Raw genomic sequence first — 24,038 nt, 5'->3', positions numbered from 1 at the left:
AAAAAGATAGATTTTTCCTGCCTTAGTCATATTTTGGCACTATTTCAGTGGCTTCAGCTATCTTCAGGCACTTCTACCTAAATCTGTTAATTTTCCAGGGGCCCTGCCCTGAGCAGTGAGGTCTGCTCTTACCAGCCAGCATCTCCTGTCTGGAGGTGGGGCTGGCACCGAAGTGTTTCCTTCCCCCATCTGCCACGTCTGGTGACAAGGATGGGAATGTAGCTTGCTCTTGTCTATACTGCAGTTTCACCAATGAGCTCTCCTGAGCCTAACACCATTTGAGTGGAGGCCCAGTGACTTGTCTTATCATAAAACAAAAACAGGTCTCAGTCCTTTGGGTCCCAGAGTCCTATGTTTCTTTGCCAGCCTAGCAAGGATGTTTCCTGCTGAAAGCTGGACAGATTTCTCTGGATCCATGATGAAGCTGTGGTAGTTTGCTGAGTGCCCACTCCAACACTTCCTCCTTTGCAGGATCCCTCAGAACCCTATAAGGGAGGGCATGTGCCAATGGCTCATGCCTGGAATCCTGGTTGCTTAGGAGGCTGAGATCTGAGGATCACAATCCGAAGCCAGCCCAGACAAAACAACTTTATGAGTCTCTTTTCTCCAATTAGCCAGCAAAAAGCCAGAAGTAGAAATGGCACTCACACAGTAGAGCACTCTTCTTGAGTGAAAAAGCAAAGGGACAGTGCAAGGCTTTGAATTCAAGGCCCATTTCTACCCCCCCCCACCCCCAATTAAGAAAAGAAAATGCTTGTTTGCTGTTCTTGGCCAGTCACAATGTAATCCTTTCAAGTGGATGCACTTTGCAGGAAAATTAGGCCTTTGGCTCTGGTTCCTGTTTTCCCCAATGTTCAGATTTATTTCCCTGTTTACAAGTTAGGACGATGAGACATCTTTAAGCCCTCAAGTCTCAAACAAAAATCTTCTTGGCTCTGCTCACTGCTCAGCAGAGACGATAGGAGCAGGCACTAGGTGTGAGAGAAGTAGGAAAGCTTCTGATTTTCACTGACTTGATGATACAATACCAAAGAGCCAGAAAGGGAAGGCCGGAGACGTCATCATCTCTGGGGTTGTGCTGTTGTCAGTGGTCAGTATTCTATGCAGGACCTGAGGCTGGCCAGCTGAGTTAGCCACCAACACTGAGACCCAGGGCTATTGATTTGCTGAGGGCTGTGTGCCAGATTTCTCCTCTAACCCAGACCAAACTAATCAAATTAATGACTGCTGCTGCAAGTGCTGATCAAATGCCATTAAAATATAACTCTTTCATGAATAATTCTCACCATTGACTCAGTGCAATAGACGAGATGAACTGTGCATTTCCAGCAGGAAGGATAATGGATGTTTCTAACATGTAAATAGGTTTATAAGAATTTCCGAGTCACCAGTTAGAAGATGGCAGCTGTAATCTGTTCATTTGGGTTTCAGAGCTTCTGAGTGGTGTTTATTTTTCTGTTTTAGCTTTGGGGGCATAACAAGCAAAAGCTGCAGATTTGTTGTATTCTTCGGCGCATCTCTCCGTCCTATCTTGCTTGCCTATGGTTTTACCATTGCTTTGAATAGATCTGCACTCACAGGATGATGAACTGCTGACAAAGTTAGGTAGAATGGGGACAGCGGATTTCCTTTCTTCTAATAGACTGTTCCCTTACAACATGACTGACATCAGTTATCAGGTAAGTGCTTACCCAATTGGCCACATCCACTCCATCATGCAGACCTGTAGCTGAAGGAACTAAATATAGGTGAAGCTATTGATGCCCTGTGTGGGAAAATGAATCAGTGCTCTCCAAACTTGTGCTTCTGATTAGGTAGCTCAGTTGTACTTATTGATTGTTTTATTTCATTTTTCTTCTGGGACTAGGATTTGAACTCAGGGTCTCATGCTCACTTGACTTTTCTGTTCTACCACTTGAACCCTACCTCAACTTCCAGCTTTTTGATGGCTTCTTGACGATAAGTATATGAGCCCCCAGCACCTGACAATACAGCTTATTTTTAAAAATCATCTTTCATGTTCAGATGATAGATTGTTCTGGTATAATTGTAGGGAATGGCTTTGTAACAAAGGAGTTGGGTAGAACAGTTAAGACCAGTTGCAGTTATCCTAGGAAAGGCCAGTGAGATCTCTGTAGGACATGCTGATAGATGGAGAAGATGAGGGTAGACCCATAATGAGAAGCATTAAATAAAATCTACTCATTCTAGAGAGCAGCTAGAAATGTGAATAATAGACTCTCTCAGGTTTCTAGTATTTTTGAAGCTCTAAATTTGCTCCTCAAATTTAAAAATCATTATAGCTTTTTTAGAGCTAATTTTATAATAATTTATAGCTATCAAATCTGAACCAAACTTGTCAGAGTTATGTTTCCTAATTTGGCCATTGTTCTTTTCCTCAAACATACACCTTTTTTTTTAGTCAGTAACCCCTATTTTTAGCTGGGTGTCAATGGCTCATGCCTCTAATCCTAGCTATGCAGAAGGCTGAGATATAAGAATTGAGAGAGTTGAAGCCAGCCTTGGCAGGAAAGTCTGTGAGACTCTTATTTTCAATTAACTGCCAAAAAGCCAAAAGTGAAGCTGTGGCTGAAGTGTTAGAGTGCCATCTTTGAGCAAAACTGTTTATAGAGACAGGGCTTAGTTCCTGATTTCAAGCTCCAGTTCTGTCACAGACACCACACACACACACACACACACACACACACACACACACACACACACACACACACACACACACACAACTGTAGATCATTTCCACTATGGTTATGTTGTAGCTAGCTGGACTAATAAAGATAAAATGATGTGTTCAAGCCAGTAAATCTATAAGCAAAACCATGATGGCATTTTATAGGGTTATTCTTGTCCAAAGTGTTGCCTTACTCCTAGGGGAAACTGAGGTGGGTTCTTTCTACACCAGCAAGGCTGGAGTAATGTTGAGATTCAGAAATAGCTGCCTCAGCTGCAATCCAGATACAATGGCCAGGGTGCAGGTGTATGTCAGCTCTTTCCAAGTGCTGAAGACAGATGAGTGCTTTCACCTCAGAATTTTTGAAAGGTGGTGGATTACCAACATGATGAGAAAGTGCTCCTAAAAGAAGCCAGTAAAGCAATCATTGCAGGAAGGAACCAATTTAGGACACTAGAGCCTTAGAAAACACTGGAGAATACATTTGGCCCAGCAGCAACAAGGGATTATAGCCATTTATTTCAGACAACGCATCCACTTGCTTTAACTGAGTGATTCCAACTTCTGTAACAAAGTGAAAAGAGGGAAGAGTGAAGGAAGGAAGGAGGATTTTGGAAGGGGGCCATACTGATCAAGGTGTATTGTGCTCATAAACCGACATGTTGGATTGGAACTCCTTTTTATACAACTACTTAAAGGTAGTAAAAAGAAATCATAAAGTGAAACATCGAAGAAATGAAGAGAGGAAGGGCAGGAGAATGCAGTCATATTATTCAATGCACCTATGGCAAAAGGAAATTAAAATAATTGGGGGCCTGGGTGGGAAAATTGAGGAGAGATGGAGGAGAATGATGGAAGGGGTGACATGGATCAAGATGCAGTGTACTCACAGAATGACATGTTGAATTGAAACCCTTTGTACAACTACATCAAGACAAGAAGATTAGGAAGTTTTTTGGTAAGTGAAAAGGGATTCTCCTGTAACTTGTAGTGTGAAGAACAGTGACTGAAAGAGAGAAAATTGTCCAATGGCTGCCTCAACTTGAAGGTGCTGGGGAAAGTAAACTGGAGAGGGCTCTGTGGAAAGCCGGGCAGTGGAGAGCAAGGCAGCTCATCCCGATGTTCATTTAGCCTTGCATGACTCCGAGCAGCTCACAGAAGGCCTTCACACTCAGCATCTTACTTGATCTTCAAGCAAGAGATGGATCTCCACACCCTGTGGCTCATGCTTGCAATCCTAGCTACTCAGGAAGCTGAGACTTAAGGATCATGGTTCGAAGCCAACCTGAGCAGCAACGTTCAGGGGAATTTGATCTCCAATTAACCCCGAACATAAAAAGCTAGGATAGCACCCAGGTCCTGAGGTCAAAGCTTAGTACAGTGCACACACGTGTATGCACACACACACACACACACACACACACACACACACACACACACACACACACACAAATCCTTGTGAGAGATTTCTATTGTGAGAACAGTGGTCAGAGCACTTAAGGCACATCTTCAAAGCCAGTGCTAGTCTTATCAAAGTATAACTTACTCTTCACCAAGGTTTTATAAAATAGTAAATTTGATTGTAATATCCCAATTGGAATTATGCTTCCTGAAGGTGGCCATTAGCTAATTTGACTTCTTTTTCTAATTTGAACATCCATAGCTCTTTTTTTCCTCCTCTGTCATTCACTTAGCAGGGGCTCTTTTGAAAACATTCAGGGTGTCATCTGTTTCCCTTTCTCTGGGAAAAATCAGAATCATGAAAGAACACAATCCTAAGGCTAGAATTTGCATTAGGACCAATCCATGTCGTGGTTTTGGTAGCTTAAATCAAAAACACCTGGCCATGAACTGACTGCTTCTGACGTTTAATTTCAACTCCTCTGTTTCCATCATATGATTGAACTTGTAAATGGCATACAGGCAGCTGTAGAAATTTATTTCAAAACATTTAATTTAGGTTCTTGGGAGATAAGGATTGCTAAAAATCAAACATGTCAGTTTTCTACTGTGGTTGCCTTGGTCATCCATCAAAGAGCTTATTTGACACAATATTCTAGTTCAGATGACTGTTTATGAATGATCGTAGAGGTTTTGAGGATCAAAGAAATCCAGCTCAAGTCTTAACTCTGCCTTTGCCCAGCTTTGAGAGCCTGAGCATGCCAATAAACATCTCTGAGCATTAAAGGAGCCATATTTACCATCAATGGTTAATTTGAGGATTAAGTAGGGTAATTTGTTTGCACATAGGGTATCTGCAGAATGGTAGTATGCTATTAGTCTTAGGGATTGAGCAGAGATCTGATAAGAGCAATACATTGATTAAGACAAGGGACATTGTATTTTTAGTTTTATTACAATAATTCTGTATTATGTATTATAGTAGTACCATTTATAAGCCCTGTCGTATAATTGTTGTTAAGCAACCTAAGGCCTCATGGAAAAATAATAAGAAATAAACCTATGAAACATATTATTCAGATTTATTTCCATTAAAATGAAATCACAGGTTCCATATTACAATTAAAAATTTATCAGCTGGGTGCTGGTAGCTCTCAACTGTAATCCTAGCTACTCAAGAGGCTGAGATCTGAGGATTGAGGTCCAAAGTCAGCCCAGGCAGAAAAGTCTGTGAGACTCTCTATTTCCAATTAACCAGCAAAAAGCCATAAATGGAGGTGTATCTCAGGTTGTAGAATGCCAATTTTGAGCAAAAAAGCTAAGGGAGAGTGTCCTGGCACTGAGTTCAAACCCAAGTACTGATACACACACACACACACACACACACACACACACACACACACACACACACACTATCTGTAGTATTCTACACAAACTAAATTAGCAATAAAACTTTTCAATGGAGTCTCACTAACACTTTTTATAATTTCCATTACAAAGTATTAGAGATCTCAGCCTCCTGAGAACCTAGGATGACATGCATGAGCCCCTTGAACCCTGTAATATCCAGCTGCTTTCCCATCTGCCCTTACCTTCTCTTTCCATGATAAATCACTACCTCTTTTTCTATGAAGAGTGAGTTGTAAATTGCAAACACTACATCAGAACTTCTCCAAGGACTCAAATCATACTGCAGAGCTAGTGTTGTCTTTATAACAGTTGTATGTTTTCCAGCTCCTTGATTTCCTTCATCATAACCCTTTATACTAACATGTATGGTGGTAATACAAAATGATGAGATAGGACAAAATGAGAAAAAGTGTCAGTTTATCAACAGCAGAGTTTGAGTAGCTTATGGTCTTCTAAGAGTAGGACTGCCTAATGCAGCCAAATTACGGTCTGAGAAACAAAGTTAGAAGAAGTCAGTCTGGATAGAGAAGTAAACCAAGTCAAGGTCTCTCAGAAGGAAACACTGATATGAGTACAATACTCAGAATTAAGAGTTTTAAAAAAGGGAGAAACTCCAACAGGTGGTCATCAAAGGTAGGGTTCTAAGGTCCTGGCTGAATGTCAGATGATCCACTTGGTGTATGAGCTATCAGTAATAGAAAAGGCTAAGTGTGATTTGTTGCCATTATCTTTTTCATATTTCATATTGAGTTGTGTCAGTGACTCCTAGAGTGGTGAAATTATATAAATAAATTGCTTATGGGGCCATATGGTAGGTTGGCTCCTGGACATTACAATATGCGGAGACTTTGTGTCCTAATTGGCTTTTCATTTTCTTCTTTGAGACAGATTTTGTTTGTTGTTTAACCCAGGCTGCCCTGGAACTCAGGATCCTCTTGCCTCTGTCTCCTCGAATACTGGAATTACAGGCATGCACTACTATGATCACTTCTGATTGATTCTTAGGTTATATGGAGAAGGAAGAAGTCTTACTATTCCTAATAAGAGTCTCTGGTGATCTTAGTTTATGCTAACAAACAAAGATACATAATAACTAGCCACCCTGTCGGGAGGAAATGGAATAAGCAGTTTTGGATATGGGCATGTGGTGATGAGATTTATCTCTAAGTATATATTGCCAGGCATAAATTCATCGTGTTTGTTTAATTTTCCATTTAAACTAACAATGAAGTATTCTATCAAAGTAAAAGACTAAAATTGTCTCAAATTAGTATAAATTCTTCCCTGCATGAAGAAAAGTACTGTAATTATGGAACAGTAGAAATATAATTGTTTATAGTCCTTAAGCATTATCACAATTAAGACATCACATTTGTTAAGCTTTTAGAATCTTTGGGTTATGACTTTTTAATCTTTTATTTTTAACTTCAAATTCTGAGCTTGCTACATGTCCTTTTATTTTTTTAATGCTCTACTTGAGCTAAAAGGTTGGTACTCAGCAATCTTGTAGGGTCATAGCCTAAGATTATTGGAATGACTCAGAATGTAACACTAAATACAGATGGATTTAATTTTCACTTTGATTTGATTTGATAATCTTTAGGAGGTTTAAATCTTGTTTGACAATTAAAATATTATCCATGGAAACTATTCCACTTTGTTCTAAATGTATAGAGACTTTAGATATTTTCATATCAGATGACAGTTCCTCTAGCCAGTTTCTACAAACACATAAGCATAATGCTTAGTAAGGTCTATCTGGCCCCTGCTAATGAGATTTCCTCATTAATCTTTTTCTTTAATACTGACATGAAATTCTCTAATAATAGTTCTGTAAATAATACATATATTGATATTAAGCACTTACTTTCTAAATCAGCTCCCCTCATTTTTTCTACAAGAAAAAAAAATGACTTTCCAAATATGTTCCAAGGTGGTATCATTTCCTTATCCCAGAGCAAAAAGTTCCATGTTTAAGGCTATGTCAGTGTGAGCATACATCACAGATAATATTTTCCTTTATCCAGTATGGTCAGCAGTAATTATAGTGAGCTTACCCTCTGCATTGTCAGTTCCAAACATGTTTATGATTCTAAGTACATTGTGCATGGCTATTAAAGGTAAAAGCAACAGCAGGGGCATGGTTCCAACTGCTTAGTAAACAATTGTGGAAAGATGTTTATTAAAGCCTGCTCTCAAGTGACAGATAAATGCATGGTTCTATTATGTATGCTAAATTCAGCACATTTCCAAGCTTAAAAGCAGATAGATCAAAACAGGAGGGATTTTAAAAAATCATAAAGACAAAATGTTACAATGTCAGAATGTGACAGGAAAGTAATTTTTCCTTAAGAAAGATCCTCCCTTCAGCAACTCAAGATAGACGGAACCATAACTTAGGGAAGCAAATTAACAGCAAGTTAAGAGTGCTCCATTTCTTGAATCAAGCTTTTGAAAACCTGTTTAAATCAGCTCTAGTTAAGGTACCACTTTGTCCCTTATGCACACCCACACATACAAAAAAACTACATCACATAATTACTAATGTAGAATTCTTATTTATTAATATGCGATGATTCTTTAAAAAATAAAAAAAACAAAAAATGTAAGATGCACACACAAAGGAGACTCTTGTACAGCTTTTTCCAGCACATAAGGTCCTGCTACATGTTTTTTATTTTAGAAGAATTATCTTGCTCATGGATGGCATATGTTTTTTTCTCCATATTCACTGTCCAGAACCATATTTCCAGAAAAATGCACAAATATTGTAGATGGTAGGCAATGCAATCTTCACATGATTACAAATTCAGTTCCTTAGTTGTCTGGGGCTTTGTATAAATGCCAATAAATTTGAGAGTTCACCCAACTGTGCCTCTTAACCTTTGTTCCCAAAGGTAAAGGGCAGGATTTTTTAATCAAGTAGCAATTTATCTTTAATTAGGAAAACATAATTAGGCATTATCACCTAATTGCAATTACTGGTTGGAGAAAGTCACATTTCATAAGCAGTGACCCGTGTTAGATTACAATTCTCCTCTTCCTGAATTTCACATCTGTATTTGTGTTTGGCAATAAGCCAGTCAATTTAAAAAGTCATCTGTCACTGAGTCTGGGGCTGGTGGATCACACCTATAGTACTAGCTACTCAGGAGACTGAGATATGAGAACCAAAGTTCAGAGCTAGCCCAGGCAGAAAAGTCTGTGAAATTTTATCTCCAATTAACCACCAAGGAGCCAGAAGTGGAGCTGTGGCTCGAGAGAGAGTGCCAGCCTCGAGTAAAAAAAACGCCAATGGACAGCATCCAGGTTCTGAGTTCAAGCCCCAAGACTGGCAACCACATACATATAAAAACAAAATTTAAAAAAAGGTCACCACTATACTTCCCTGAAATCTAGTGTTAAAACTAACAAATCTGAAGTTGAATAGAAAACCAAGATCCTCCTGAAACCCCAGTTTAGCTGTCTCTGTTTCTTGCTCAAGCATCAAGTGTAAATCAAAATAATTGTACTTAAGAAAAACACATAAAATAACATTAGAGAACTGTTCCACACTTCTTTTCTGGTACAGTTAAAAACAGTTTTAATGTCTCAAGGCACCTCTAAGGTTGAATATCAGATACATGGGATAATTAATTGGCTGATCTACTATGCTGGAAAGTCAGTAAGGAGCTTGTGCAATTGTGAAAAGCAATCTCTAGAGGACCGTTATGTGTAGAGTAGGCACGTGGATTATAAGACAAATACAAAACAATGAGTCCTAGAAAAAAGCATGTTGAGCACCGTTGTGGCATTGTTTATATTTCCTTACCTAGCACTACGTAAACCCGACATTTACAAAAAAGAAAGACTAACTTTTTGTTTTAGTTACACTTAATGTTGCTTTTTTTTTTTTTTTTTAATGTGCTATCTCCATGTGAGTGAATCTAGTTCGTAGGGGTACTTTTAGAAGTGGTTGGGTCTAGATCAGTTTCTGTCACACTGGTAGATTCATTCAAGTGGCAGCTCAAGTTCTCCGAAGTCAGGTGGGAAGATTTGTAGATGATCTCATTGAAGTCGGACCCGATGGAAACCAGTGGAGGGTCATGCAATGGTTCTTCCACAGAAGCCTCTGTGTTCTCTCGAGTGATCCCCATATCCTTGCTATGTTCTGAAGGGGATTTCCTTTTCATGCGAGTGTAAGTTTTGTCTTGATTTTCCATGCCTTGCTCATTCTTCAGGAACCGTCCAAAGAACCAGATGAAAAAGCCAAACCACACAAAAGCGATCAAACTTGGGACAAAAGCCAGACATTTCACATCCAGGCTAGCCCCAATGAACCTGCTGTGTAAAAACATGTCTCCTTCCACGTAGGTCTTGTTTGTCTGAGGGTTGGTGTGATTAGACCTCCATTCCCAAGACAGCTTTGTTCGGTTTAAATCCTTTAAACTTTCTGGGTCTTTCACTGTGTATATCTTCTGCCCTGGGCCAATATACTGCCCGTATTCATGAGGTTTATAAAATATCTGATTTTTCCACATATTAAGATCCAAAATCAAGACGAGGAAGATAATTCCATAGTTAAACCATTTACCTGCATTGAAAGAAAAAAGAAATAGGGATTAATCAAGGGCACAGGAAATTGTAACAGGGCTTTCTTCAACAAAATTTAGATAATTGTATAGTAGTAGTATAAATGGTGAATGTTTAATATCTGTTAGCAATTAATTTTTTATGAAAGTGCTACACTGCTCTAAAGTGAATTAACAAAGGAAACGTGCAATATATTTTAGGCATATGAAAAGGTAACTGTAGATGTCAGTAATGTATGATATTCACAGTAACAAGATTACGCCTGTTTTATTTGTACCACAGATATCCTCAAATTTGATTCCTTGTAGGTTTTTCCCTAGAAAATTTCAATTAATGTTGGAAAACAAGATTCTAATAAAATCCTAAGGGAAGTCCAATATATGATTGAGTAGCTCTTACAGTTTTATAATTAGGCCCGGGGAAGAAATAAATCATTTCACAATGCAAAGCACAGTAGTATATCCATTGAATTCCCATTGATGTTTGTAGGTGACCTGCTGATTAAACCATTAGTTGGTGTGTGATTCAGATCAATAATCCCTGAGCATTCAAGATACGAGAAATTAATTGCACCAAATTCTCATCAAACACAATGCGGTTACACAACTATAATCAAAGCTAGCGAACAGCCTTTTTGTTTTTGCTGTGTGTGTGTGTGTGTGTGTGTGTGTGTGTGTGTGTGTGTGTGTGTGTGTGTGTGTGCTGGTCCTGGGGCTTGTGTGTGTGTGTGTGTGTGTGTGTGTGTGTGTGCTGGTCCTGGGGCTTAAACTCAGAGCCTGGTGCTGTCCCTCAACTTCTTTTGTTCACGGCTAGCACTCTACCACTTGAGTTAGAGCTACATTTCCAGTCTTTTTTTTTAGATGTGTGTGTGTGTGGGGGGAGGGTTGTTTATTGGAGGTACGAGTCTCCTGGACTTTTCCTGCCTGGGCTGGCTTCAAACCACAACCCTTGGATCATAGCTAGGAGTACAGGAGTAAGCCACTAGAGCCTGGTGCAAGTGAACAGCTTTAAAAGACATTATTTGAAGAAATTGTAACAATTATGATTTTCTTGTAGTGTTTAAAATCTTTTTTCTTTTATTTCATTTTTATTTTTTTAATAAGCTTTTTAATTGTGAAAATGCTATACAAAGGGGTTACAGTTACATGAGCAAGGTAATGAGTACATTTCCTATCAAGCATTGTGGCCTCCTCCTTTGTTTTTCCTCTACCATCCCTTCCCTCCCACCTCCACAACTACATCCTCCCCCATCCTCCCACCCTTCCCCTCCCACACACACCCCACCCCCCCAACCCCCGCCTAAATTGTAAAGTTCATTTTTCAACATAGTGTCTTGTACATCTCATTGTTACAATGGGTCAACCTGTATCCCTATTTAAACATTTTGTTTTTTCCCTTCCCCTCCACAAATTGGAGCAACATCAAATACAGTGAGAACAGGGGTTATACCCTGGGGGAGGAACATACAAAGCAATGAAAAAAAATCTCATGTACCTTATAAATACCTTAGAAACAATAGCAAGAAAGAAAAAACCACTTGTGTCCCTATCTTGGGATTCATTTTGCTTAACTTCATCTTATCTGGTCATATGTACATAGCTTTTGACCTTTTCTACTTGTCCCAGACATATACTAGTTATTGCAAATAAGAGATATCATAGAAAAAAAGAGATATCATGGGACCTATGTTTCTTTGGGCCTGGCTTCAGCTTAAAGCTAGTGGTCTACCACTTGAGCCACAGTGCCACTTCCTAAAATCTTATATATAAATGCCATTTAGTTAATGATTTATTATTGAGTGATACCTTTACATCTGCTAATGAAAAAAAGAAATATTCCAAGGGACATGAGCTTGTTTTAGATATTTATTTAGATATTTTATATTTAGATATTTATTTATTATTTAGATATAGCTTGGAAAAGTATTTCGTTATCACTGTAAACTACTTCTATGCTCCTATTACGTGTGAAGTTGAAAGGTATTAAATCATCCTTTAATACATGGTTCATGCCACATAGTAAATCTCAGAAGGCTGAGATTCGAGGATCGAAGTCTGAAGCCAACCTAAGTAGGAAAGGCCATGAGACACTGATCTCTAATTAGCCATCAAAAAAGCCAGAATTAGAAACATGGTACAACTGGTAGAGCATCAACCATGAGTGAAAAAGCCTTGGGAGAATACAAGGCTCTAAGTTCTAACCCAAGTACCAGAACAACAACCAAAAAACAAAAAAGAAAGAAAGAAAACCATGACTCAAAAATGTACATGCCCTGTGATTTTCATCAGTTGTTTAAATTCCCAGTCAATTTTCTTTACAGGCTGAAAATAATAGTATTTACTAAATGTTAGCATTTTGCAAGATTATTAGATACTAAGATGGTGCATAGAAAATAAGGAATCAGTAATGGTTAATGCGGATTGATTATATTCTAATGAAACCTACTCTAAACAGTGGTGATTTCTTCATGTGCCTGAGAAGATGCAACTTTCCCTCACCAAGAAATTTTACATAAATGAAGTAGTGATTCTCACACTAGGTAGTTAAATTTCTCCAGCTTGACTTTTCTTATTTTGTTTTATGACTTATTCTTATGAATCTATGGAGAGAACATTGCTTTCAACAGTATCAATGTTTTGCCGTGTCCGCAAACTGCATCCCCAGTGTTCCAAATGATTTTCTAGATTGTAGAAGCCCACAAATATGTGCAAAACCAAAAATGAAATACAAAAGTGATGGATGTTACTAAATAATTTATTGTGAACATTAACTGCGCAGGACACATTGGTCAATGGAGAAGACTTTCACTTGTGCATTGCAGAAGGAACTGACCAATGTGTTAGAGATGGGAAGCTGGACAGAGATAGTAATGGACTTCCCTGCTGTAGCAGAGTCATAGTTACTCTCTTATTGTAAAACGAAGACATGGTTACAAACACCAGATAATAGAGGTGCCTTGAATTGAATTTGTATGACTGTTAACTTCCTTCCTTCCTTCCTTCCTTCCTTCCTTCCTTCCTTCCTTCCTTCCTTCCCTTCCTTCCTTCCCTTTCTTTCTTCCCTTTCTTTCTTTCTTTCTTTCTTTCTTTCTTTCTTTCTTTCTTTCTTTCTTTCTTTCTTTCTTTCTTTCTTTCTTTCTTTCTTTTTCTTTCTTTCTTTCTTTCTTTCTTTTTCTTTCTTTCTTTCTGTTTCTGGTCCTGGGACTTGAACTCAAGGTTTGATCCCTGTCCCTTTAGCCTTTTCTCTCAAGACTGGCACTCCATCAACTTGAGTTATAGCTCCACTTGTGGCTCTTTCCCTGGTTAATGGAATAGTCTCATGGACTTTTCTACCCAAACTAGCTTCAAGCCACAATCCTCAGGTCTAAGTCTCCTGAATAGCTAGGATTATAGGTGTGAAGAATTGATGCTGGTTGTGTTCTTTTTGGACTCTCCCTTGGAGAAATGTGTAAATTCTTTTAAGAAATAAAATCATACATCGATCAAGATGCGTGGTTGAATAGAATCCTCTTTGTACAATTACTTAAAGATGATAATAATAGTAATTACACAATACCATAGAGTAAAATAAAATAAATAACAAGGAAGTTCTCAGGAAGGACTCTCTGTAGGATTGACAAGATATCCCAGAACAGGACAATCAGAGAGGAGAAAGAATGATGTTTGTAGAGCTGGCTTGGTGAAGGATGATTTTCTAATAGAGAGAAGATGCCAGGTGTGTGTTAAGGGTAATGGAATAAACCCCACACAATGAAAGTGAAGCAAATGGACACCAAACAAAGAAAGAACATTGAGATCAAGGGAAGATTTTTTTTTCTATACTTCCAAATTATTTTTCTACAGGTTGAACTGTATTGGGTCAGTCTGACCAAGAGATGTTCACATCAAAGATTGCTCTCTGCTATATTTTCATGAAGCCTGAAGTCAGAATATTTATATGAGGCAGTAAGTCCAAGAAAAAGGAGTTGCCTAACATCAGCAAATGAACATCATCCCCTGACTCCAATACCACTTTGCCTATTTGTGAGAAGGAATAAGTACAATGGAACAAAAGCTACAGGCTAGAAATCAGCAGAAGGAAGTCTCATCCTAACTATATTTAAAGGCTATGATATTAGGGCAGCCTATTTAGTCTCTCTTGACCAAAATTATTACATTGGCACGTGGAGGGAAATGAGCTTACAATAGGAGGATTCTGATTCCATTCCCCTAAATCCTTTTAATTATTAGCTGTTGATAGAATTCAATTTTTATTCTGTGCCATGAAGACTAAAACTAGTGCAACTAGTGTGTGTGTGTGTGTGTGTGTGTGTGTGTGTGTGATAAAATGAGAGGTTATATTTGAAAGTTCTCTGAAATATATTACGTTTGTCAAAAGCATAAGCTGATATTATTTCTCCAATTTCTTTCCCCTATTGTCAGTTTCGGTAATGCAAGATCTTGGTGCTAGAATGGAGGAAGTACATAAGGGTGATAGCAAAACTATGTCTATTATATTAGTGATGGAGAAATTTCAGTTTAGATAAACTACCATGGATTACTGAGCAGGTAAAATACATGGAACTAGATCCCCAAGAAAATCTAGTGTGTATCGATATGCAAATATGCTTTGTGAGTTAGCATAATGAGCATGTAAAAATCCTTAGCATCTGATACTTTTATAATCTGTTTGCATGAGTGCTGGTCCTGAGCCTAGTACTTCTAGGATTACAGGGGTGAGCCACAGGTGCCTGGCTTCACTTCTGGCTTTTTGTTTCATGGACTTTGCTGTATGGGCTGGCATCAAACTAAGGTCCTCAATTCTCAGCCTCCTGACAAGGTGGGATTACAGTGAGCCACTAGTGTCCTGTTCTGACTCCCAATTGACACCAACTCTCACGTTCATGTGGAGGTAACAGTGTCTTTCTCCAATTGTCAGCCAAAACCTGAGGTTGGTATGATAATAGAAAATGTAGCCCTTCCTTTTTGTTGTTGTTGTTGTTGTTAGTTTCTAGCCACATGATATGGCCCCTGGCCTATTTATCCAATTGTACATGCATCTTTCTCTTCTATTGACAAAGTATTTTGTTACCTCTGTAATTCTTTTGTTCTTTTTTGTTTTTCCAGAGCCTGGGCACTGTCCCTAAACTTTTTTGCTCAAGGCTAGTGCTCTACCACTTGAGCCATAGCTCCACTTCTGGCTTGTGTCACAGGCTTTCCTGCCCAGACTGGCTTTGAACCATAATCCTCTGATCTCAGCCTCCTGAGTAGCTAGGATGACAGGGGTGAGATACCAGTATCTGGGCTCTTGAAACCCCTTTGAACAACTAGTTAAATATAATAAAAAAAATAAAAATGTAAAAACCCAAAGAAAACATTCTTTTGTCTTGTGAGGTGTGGCAAAACCCCAAAGCCAAACACAGGCCTCCCTGTGTTCTTGTCTGTAACATGAGAGAGCTGAACCTCAAAATTTCTTCCTAGTTCCCAAAAGTCGCTTTGATGAGTCTGGGAAATAAACATCCACTAACCTTAATGTTTTATGATGGGCTAGAAAATCTACCTATTAGAACAAATAGCATCCACTGTGTTCAGATGGAGATTATATATTTTGAGAAATACTATTTACCACAAAACAAATACATTGGAGTCTCTGAAATGACCCACATGAAAAGGATCCCACATCTCATTGTTGCAATGGGTCCACCTGTATCCCTATTTAAACAACTTGTTTTTTCCCTTCCCCTCCACAAATTATACCAACATCAAATACAGTGAAAGCAGGGGTTATACTGTGGGGGAGGGACATACAAAGCAACAAAGAAATATCTTATAAATATGCTAGAAACAATCACATGAAAGAAAAAACATTTGAGTCCATTTCACTTAACGTCAACTTATCTGACCATTTCTGTTTGTCTCAGACATATACTAGTTGTTGCAAATAAGGGAAACCATGGGACCTATGTTTCCTTGGGCCTGGCTTACTTCACTTAATAGAATTTTTTCCAAGTCTTTCCATTTCCTAACAAATGGGGCAACGTCATTCTTCCTGATGGAGGCATAGAATTCCATTGTGTATATATACCACATTTTCTTGATCCATTCATCTACTGAGGGGCATGTCGAAAAACAAACTTTACAACTTTGGTGGGAAGGCAAGGTGGGGGTGGGGGTAGATGGGAAGGGATAGGAAGGGGAAAGAAAGGAGAAGGCAACAATGCTTGATAAGAAATGAACTCATTACCTTGCCCATGTAATTGTAACTCCTCTGTATGGTATTTTCACAATAAAAAAAAAAGAAAAGGATCCTACAAACACACATACACATACGGATCCTACAAACACATACACATACACATACGCAAACACATACACACACACACACACACACACACACACACACACACACACACACACACACACACACACACACACACAGAGGAAAAAACAGAATGTGTTCTGTAGTCATTTTCCCAAGTGGGTTGTTGTGAATGAATGATCCATAGAAGCAAGAGGCTTGGTATTTCAGGATTAATCATATGAGAGACTTTGCAACTCCCCTGTTGTTCAACTACATTGCATAATGTAAATCAGCCAGGAGGGGGAGGGTAAGGGTCTATATGTCTTTCTATTTATCTCCTTGTTGAAATATTTCACTGTTTCCTCTAATGAGAAATCACTGCATGGTGTGGCTAGGATTACCGCTTTCTTGCATTTCATACTCTTAATGAATCTTCCTGATTGTCAAAAAAAAATGATATTCTAATGGAAATTTTATCTTTTTACTTCGCGGGAGTTTATAGAATCCTGGTATAGCTAATTTCAAAGAGTTCTTCATTAAATATCACCCTCATTGAACACAGCAAATGACAACAATTTGTGGGAAAGTGTTATTTTTTCAACTAAAGAAAGAAAACATCAAATGTTGCGAGTTCCACCACATAATGAATATTTTGTGATCCCAGTATGAAACTATAATTTGTTTAATTCTTTACTCCGTGAAGGTGCAAGTGAACATGGTGATTGAGCTGTGCTGTGGGCATCTAGTGCAGGTGAACGGGTCATGTTCCACACAGACATTGAGCATCTATCATGGGATAGAAGAAAACAGTGGCCTTGAAGAAGATGAATTTGGGACAAAGAAAAGAAATGAATCTTATTTCACCATTCTTCTCGGTTAAATTCAAAGCCTTATTTTTTTAATTTTTTAGGTAGACTAATGAACTGGAACTTGGTAAGTGAGCAACTCATGAAATCTTTCCTTTGTTGACTTGGTTCCAGTTTTACATACGTACACTGAATATGATGATGGGAGGTGAGGGAGGATAGAGGTGGGAGAGAGGAGGGAGAATGAAGGAAGAGCTGACAATGATCAAGATCCACTGTACTCAGACACTGACAGGGTGAACTGAATCCCCTTTTATAATTGCTTAATGATAATTACGAAGAATAAAATTAAACACTTGGCCTAAAACCCTAAGAAAAATCTCTCCTTAGATAAGTTAGGGATATGTAGAAGCCACATTAGATGCTTGAGTCATGAGACCACTGAGTAACTGAGAGATATTTATTTACTAATTTATAAATGAATGATAATTATGTGATTTAATAATTTCTTAAATATTAAAAACAAATTGGCATATATATATATATGCATTTAAAGTGTCTCTCTTTGTCATTGCTACTTCAAGATGGGAGACCATCTAGGATGTAATCCAGCATGACAAGGACAGAGCGTGCCTGGCAAATCCCAAAGAAGAGCCAGTTCCGTTGTATGGAATTAGAGGACCATCTAGGATCTAGTCTTATTCACTTCTAGAACTTTCTCTGGATCCTAGCTTAGGTTCTGAATCAAAATGTCTATTCTAAGACAATTATTCTGCTCAGAAAAATAATACCAAGAATGAGCTTTTAGTGCTGTAAATCAAACGGCTGTGTCTCAGTTACAGAAGGAATCCGAGACTACTGCTAAAATTGGATAGAGTCTGTAAAATTAAAAAAGGAAAATGGCTATATCTTGAACATGGTGATTCATTATATATTCTAGGTCCTTCCTTAAGCACTGAGGACAGTTCTTGAAAGGCTGGTGAGTTTGATGACCAAAATGCTCATACATGTTTAAGCTCAGGCATGGCACAGATTGATAGGCTCTGGGGCCAAGCAACCAGGGCCCTGAAGAAGATGAGCTGTGAATGAATAGAAGAAATGGCTGCTGTATATGGAAGTAAATTTAGTTAACTATCAGACCTGCACAAAAAGAAAAATGGAAATTGTTTCAGGAGGGATCTGGAAGAATTCTCAACTGAGAGACTAGCAAGGGTCTTTGTGCACTTGGGATGAATCTCTGATCTTCAGGAATTGTCATTGTGCAAAAAGTGGCTTTGTGTTTCTCTATAACAAGTCTCTTGGTAATGTGGTCAGGCAGCAATCTCCTGCTGGGCAGAAGGGCATGGTCCCGCCCTTTCTGTTATCTGATTGACACAGGAAATCTCCTTTAGAAAACAATCACTGGAAAGCCATTTGGGGAGAAATCGCACACCTAAAGAAATAGAAACAAAAGGTTTTTACTCATTATTTTTTGCATTCTTCTGACTATCTTGAAGCACCTGTGCCCTCTCCTTGCTTGGGAAACTGAAAGAGACAGGGATGCTGGGGAGATTGTTTATTCCGTATTTTCCATTTTTTTTTCCCAAAGGGTTTCCCCTGGGTATCATTGTGCCAACAGCGTGAATTCTCTTCTCCCGGCCATACTGGCCTTCCTTCTGGCCTTTCCCCCAACCCTTCCTAATTTACTCAGATGATGGCCACCAATGGGACACTTCCTTTGTCTGGCAAGGATGACAGATGGCAGAGCTTCCACTGGGATTGGCGCTAATAGGACTCAGAGGAGTTTCCGTGCCTGAATTGAGAGGCTATTCTTCACTTTCCCTCCAGAGACTTAGTGAATCACATTTTTTTTTTTTACTCCATGTATACATTCACCTTATAGGCTGAAAAAAGGGGGAGGGGTAAAGGTCAAGGGAGATAATTTGACAGTTGCTTCTAGTATTTATTTAAAAGAAAAAAAATAAATAACCAACTTAAGACTAAAAGTTACCAAGGTGACTTAATCATAAGCCACGATCTCCTTTTGTTACTGGGGTCAAAATTTCAAGAAAAAAAATCTATTTTAACACACCCTTGGATAAAGATGATTTATTTTTATAAGCTGTAGCCCAGCTTATAAAATGAAAGCTCATACATGCTGCAGTAAGCCATCTGTCAAGGGGCCCAGATGAGCTAAACAGATGCAACAATTCAGGTTATTCCTGACATGCATAAATAAAGCTAGCTTGGAATCAGGATTAAAAAATACTCCAATCTTAAATGCATTTAAGTCAGTGAGAACTCATCAGTGTCTCCCAACCTCTCTTTCTCACTCTCTCTCTCTCTCTGGAGTATTTCATTGAGAGACAACATTTTCCATTCATGGCATTATTCTTCCTGAGCTCTTCAGGCAGTGGGGGATTGCCTAGAACTCAGAAGAAAGAAAAGAGAACTCTTGCAGTTGACTCAGTGGTTTGGAATTAAATAGGAAATAGAAACTGGGCAAATGAAAGGAAAAGCTTTAAGTAAAAAAAAAAAAAAAAGTAGCCTAGCTACTCAAGAGGCTGAGGATAGAGGTTCAAAGCCAGCCAGGGCAGAAAAGCCTATGAGACTCTTACTTCCAATAGACCACCAGAAACTGGAAGTGGCACTGTGGCTCCAGTGGTAGAGCTCTAGCCTTGAGCTGAAGAGCTGAGGGACAGCACCCAGGCCTAGAGTTCAAGCTCCATGACCAACAAAGCAAAAAAGAAAGGCAGGAAGTAGTGAAAGCTTAAGGACTGTTTACTACATCTAGGCAGAGGATGGTTTTAAGTTCTCACACATACCTATTAATTGAATGAGCACCACAATCCTATGGGATGAGCACCATCACTGTCCCTGATGAACAGATAGGACACTTAGCCTACCAGACTTAAAGGCTTTGATGAGAACTACAGCTCCAGTGAAGACAGAGCAAGAGCTCCCACATCAAACCTTGAGTCTCCATGGCTTAATTCTCCATCAATTCTCAAGTGCAAAGTAATATGGTAGCCAGGGCCAGGGTGGAGCTACTTTTGAACCTGGGAGACCTTTAGGTGTCTATGTCTGGCTTTTAAAACAGGCAGATAAATTAACAGAGGAAGGCATCTTGGGGTCTGAAGGGGCCTTTATCATCCTTAGCTCCAGCTTTCTCTGTGGTCATCCAGATGAGCCATTTTCCCCTAATTGAACTTACTTTGAGACCCTTTCTACCCTGAACTTTCTGGCTCCTGGAAGGACTCTACATACACACTGGTACCTTATCTTTTTTTTTTTTTTTCTTTAGGATAATGCTCTACCACTTGAGCCACAGCTTCACTTTGGGCTTTTTGGTGATTCATTGGAGATAAGAATTTCAGGGATTTTTTTTGCCCAGGTTGGCTTTGAACCTTGATTCTCAGATCTCAGTCTCCTGAGTAGCTAGCTACTTGTGCCATTGATTTCCAGCTCCTTTAAGCTCTTTGTATCAGGTTTTATTTTCCTGTTGTTATAGTTCTTGTTGAGCTTCAGGAGATCTTTACATATAAGGGAGATGGGAGAAATTCGACCCACAGAAACTGCCATCAATTATGTGTCTCTGAGAGTGGTCCCCTAGCTACTTGTCCAGGCATCACATGTGGGAAGATTGAGAGAAGGTTGAGAGGAGATTGGTCCCAGGTACAGAGCCATATACCCCAGGAAATAGAGTCAGAATGGTGAATTTGTTTTGTTTTTTCATTTTTTTGACACACACACACACACACACACACACACACACACACTCCTTTGAGATCCATGAATGGATATAGAAGGATTTTACCTTTAATCTTACTACTCCAGTGGTAAGATCAGATTTGTTTCTGAAAGAAAGCAAAGCACCTGAAGTCTCCTGCTTGAGCTACAGACTACGGAGGAACTGGTCAACCCATTGGTACTTAGGATTACTTTGGAGATTTGCAGGCTATTCACTATGGAAAATAATAACTATATATCACAAAGTACAGCATTTTCAAAATTTTGTCTAGGTCCCAGAAATCCCACTTTTGGGCATTTACCCAAATGATCACAAACAAGACCATACTAAAGCTACCAGCACAACTATGTTTATTGCAGCATTATTTACCATAGCTAAGATATGGAACCAACCCAGATGCCCCTCAGTAGATGAATGGATCAAGAAAATGTGGTGTATATACACAATGGAATTCTATGCCTCCATCAGAAAGAATGACATTGCCCCGTTTGTTAGGAATTGGAAAGACTTGGAAAAAATTATATTAAGTGAAGTAAGCCAGGCCCAAAGAAACATAGGTCCCATGGTTTCCCTTATTTACAATAACTAGCATATGTCTGAGACAAGCAGAAATGGTCAGATAAGTTCATGTTAAGCGAAATGAACCCCAAGTTAAGGACTCAAATGTTTTTCTTTCTTGCTATTGTTTCTAACATATTTATAAGATATTTCTTTGTTGCTTTGTAGTTCCTCCCTCACAGTATAACCTCTGTTTTCACTGTATTTGATGTTGGTATAATTTGTGGAGGGGAAGGAAAGAAACAAATTGTTTAAATAGGGATACAAGTGGACCCATTGCACCAATTAAATGTACAAGATGTTATGTCGAAAATAAACTTTACAACTTTGGCACCGGGGGGGGGGGGGGCGGGGGCGGTGAGAGGGGGAGATGGGAAGGGATGGATAAGAAATGTACTCATTACCTTGCCCATGTAATTGTAATTGTAACCCCTCTGTATGGTATTTTCACAATAATAATAATAAAAAGAACCATTAGATGGGGCCCAACAATCCATTTTTTATCAAGTTCTTCTAATAACTTGGCAATCAGTATCATTTAAAAATATTATTACCATATTAATTACACTATATTACTACCTTCTGGAAAACTTTATGTGCAGACTACATATAAAAAACACCTTATCTAATCTTTCTTGTGTGCATGTGTGTGCTGGTACAGGGACTTGAAATCAAGGCTTTGTGTTCTTGATTTTTTTTTCTTCTTTGCTCAAAGCTGGCACTCTACCATCTGAGCCACACCTCCACTGCTGGCTTTTGGCTGGTTAGTCGGAGATGAAAATCTCAGGGACTTTTCTTCCAGTTCTGGCCTTGAATCACAATCCTCAGATTTTAGCCCCCTAAGTAGCTAGGATTGTAGGTATGAGCCACTGGCGGTTGGCCTTCTTTTTTCAGTTTCTAGAAAATAATACTTGATGGAATCAGAGTTTTCAGCCATATATTTACTTTTATCTGAGTGGAAAGTAACATTTGTTTTACCCCAGTTCTAATAATAATGCCAATTCTGAGAGTCCTGAATGCATGGTCTCCTTCCAAGGCCCTGTCTATCATTTCAGATGTGATGTTTATGCATCCTTGTTTTTTTCTTAAATAAAGCATTACAAATTGGGAAAACATTTGACATTGCAAACTGGGTTCTGTCCCTTCTATAAATAATAGTGTTTATAACCAAGCCATGGGAAACAGCCCTACATTGGCTATATCTGATGGCTCCACATTTCTTTCATCAAGATGCCCTCCAATCTTTTTTGCTTTCTTTCTTTTTGATCCTTTCCCTCAACATTCTGCACTTATACAGCGCATTTCTGACATGCATTCTGGTAGTCAGAGACAATATTAGTGCAGGGGTGATTGGGGACAATCACTGGTAGCAGGAACAGATGGCCCGGGCAAGGCCCACCCAAAGGGACGTGATAATAGCGTGAGTGTGTGGCTGCTGCTTTGGAAGGCCGAGGGGGTCGCATGCTGTGGAGACTAAGTGGGGGCTCGGAAACCACACGATGTGACCTGAACTCAAATGAATTGATTTACCCAGTGAATTTAATAGATGGGCCTCATTCATTTGGAAAAGGGAGAGAAAACTTGATGCTGCCACATCTTCCCTATTCATGAGCTCATTCTCTCATTTAGAAAGGTTGTCTCATGCTCAGAAAAAAAGAGAAAGGAAGAAAGGAAGGAAGGAAGGAGGAAAGAAGGAAAGAATGAAAGAAAGAGAAAGAAAGAAAGAGAGAGAAAGAAAGAAAGAAAAAGAAGATAGAAAATCAGCATTCCTAGCTGGGAAGCAAAGTGGTGTGTGTGTGTGTGTGTGTGTGTGTGTGTGTGTGTGTGTGTGTGTGTGTGTGTGTGTGTTTCAGTACTGAGATGTTAATATTTTCTGTGCTGAGGCTATTTTTATAAGGCTGCACAGACGGTAGTGTAAGCACAGATTTCTCTGGCAGTTTTTATTATAGCAGGTGTGGAATCTGAAACCATTGTCCTTCACACACACACACACACACACACACACACACACACACACACACACACACACACACACACACACTTATTCCTTACAGCAGAACAGCAAATAGCTTGGAAATGAATGCCACCCTTTATCCGTGATCACCCAGCTGTCTGTTCCTGGTTAGAAAGGAGGGAGGAAAAGACCTAAGACATAACTACAAGCAGTGTAATCATTTCTTTTTTAGCTGAGAGTGACTGGGGTGCCATGAAAGAATATTATAATAAATCATACATTAGTCACTTTGAAAGCAGCAAGTACCTGAAAATAAAATAATCTGGAGATCTACAAATAATCACTAGAGATACACCTTGGATGAGAGAAAGAAGTGGGTTTTATGAAGTCAAATGGTAACTGCTGTAACTGCCTATGTCATGTGGACTGGCTATAGCATGAAAATAACCATTGTTTTTATATCAGCAGCAAGTGAATAAAGCCGACAGTATATTAGTGGTGAAAATATATACACATGGTATGGAAAAGAAGCCCCAACAAGCAAGATTAAAGATGAGTGCTCCATGGAATATAGCAGGAATTACTACAAATCCACTCCAAGTAGAGTAATCTACAACGCTGCCAACAGAAGATGAGTAC

General features: G+C 39.0%; 1 protein-coding gene across 3 annotated transcripts in view; it reads right to left on the bottom strand.

Moving 5' to 3' along the window:
• Nucleotides 1–8,052: 8,052 nt before the first annotated feature.
• The window catches only part of Tmem117 (transmembrane protein 117), a 376,216-nt gene continuing 360,230 nt past the window's right edge, over nucleotides 8,053–24,038 (bottom strand). For 2 of the 3 annotated variants that reach the window (XM_070039317.1, XM_070039323.1), the window contains exon 8: nucleotides 8,053–10,073. In XM_070039317.1, the coding sequence (XP_069895418.1) occupies nucleotides 9,427–10,073 (647 nt within the window). In that variant the 3' untranslated portion in view covers nucleotides 8,053–9,426. Of the gene's footprint in view, nucleotides 10,074–17,617; nucleotides 18,590–24,038 lie in introns of those variants that run through there. The other variant, XM_070039328.1, reaches the window with a different exon arrangement.

The sequence above is a fragment of the Dipodomys merriami genome, unplaced genomic scaffold, assembly GCF_024711535.1.
Source record: "Dipodomys merriami isolate MVZ:Mamm:240054 unplaced genomic scaffold, mDipMer1.0.p SCAF_10, whole genome shotgun sequence".
NCBI lineage: Eukaryota > Metazoa > Chordata > Mammalia > Rodentia > Heteromyidae > Dipodomys > Dipodomys merriami.
Note: the sequence above shows the minus strand (reverse complement) of the source record. Positions and strands in the feature narration are given on the sequence as shown.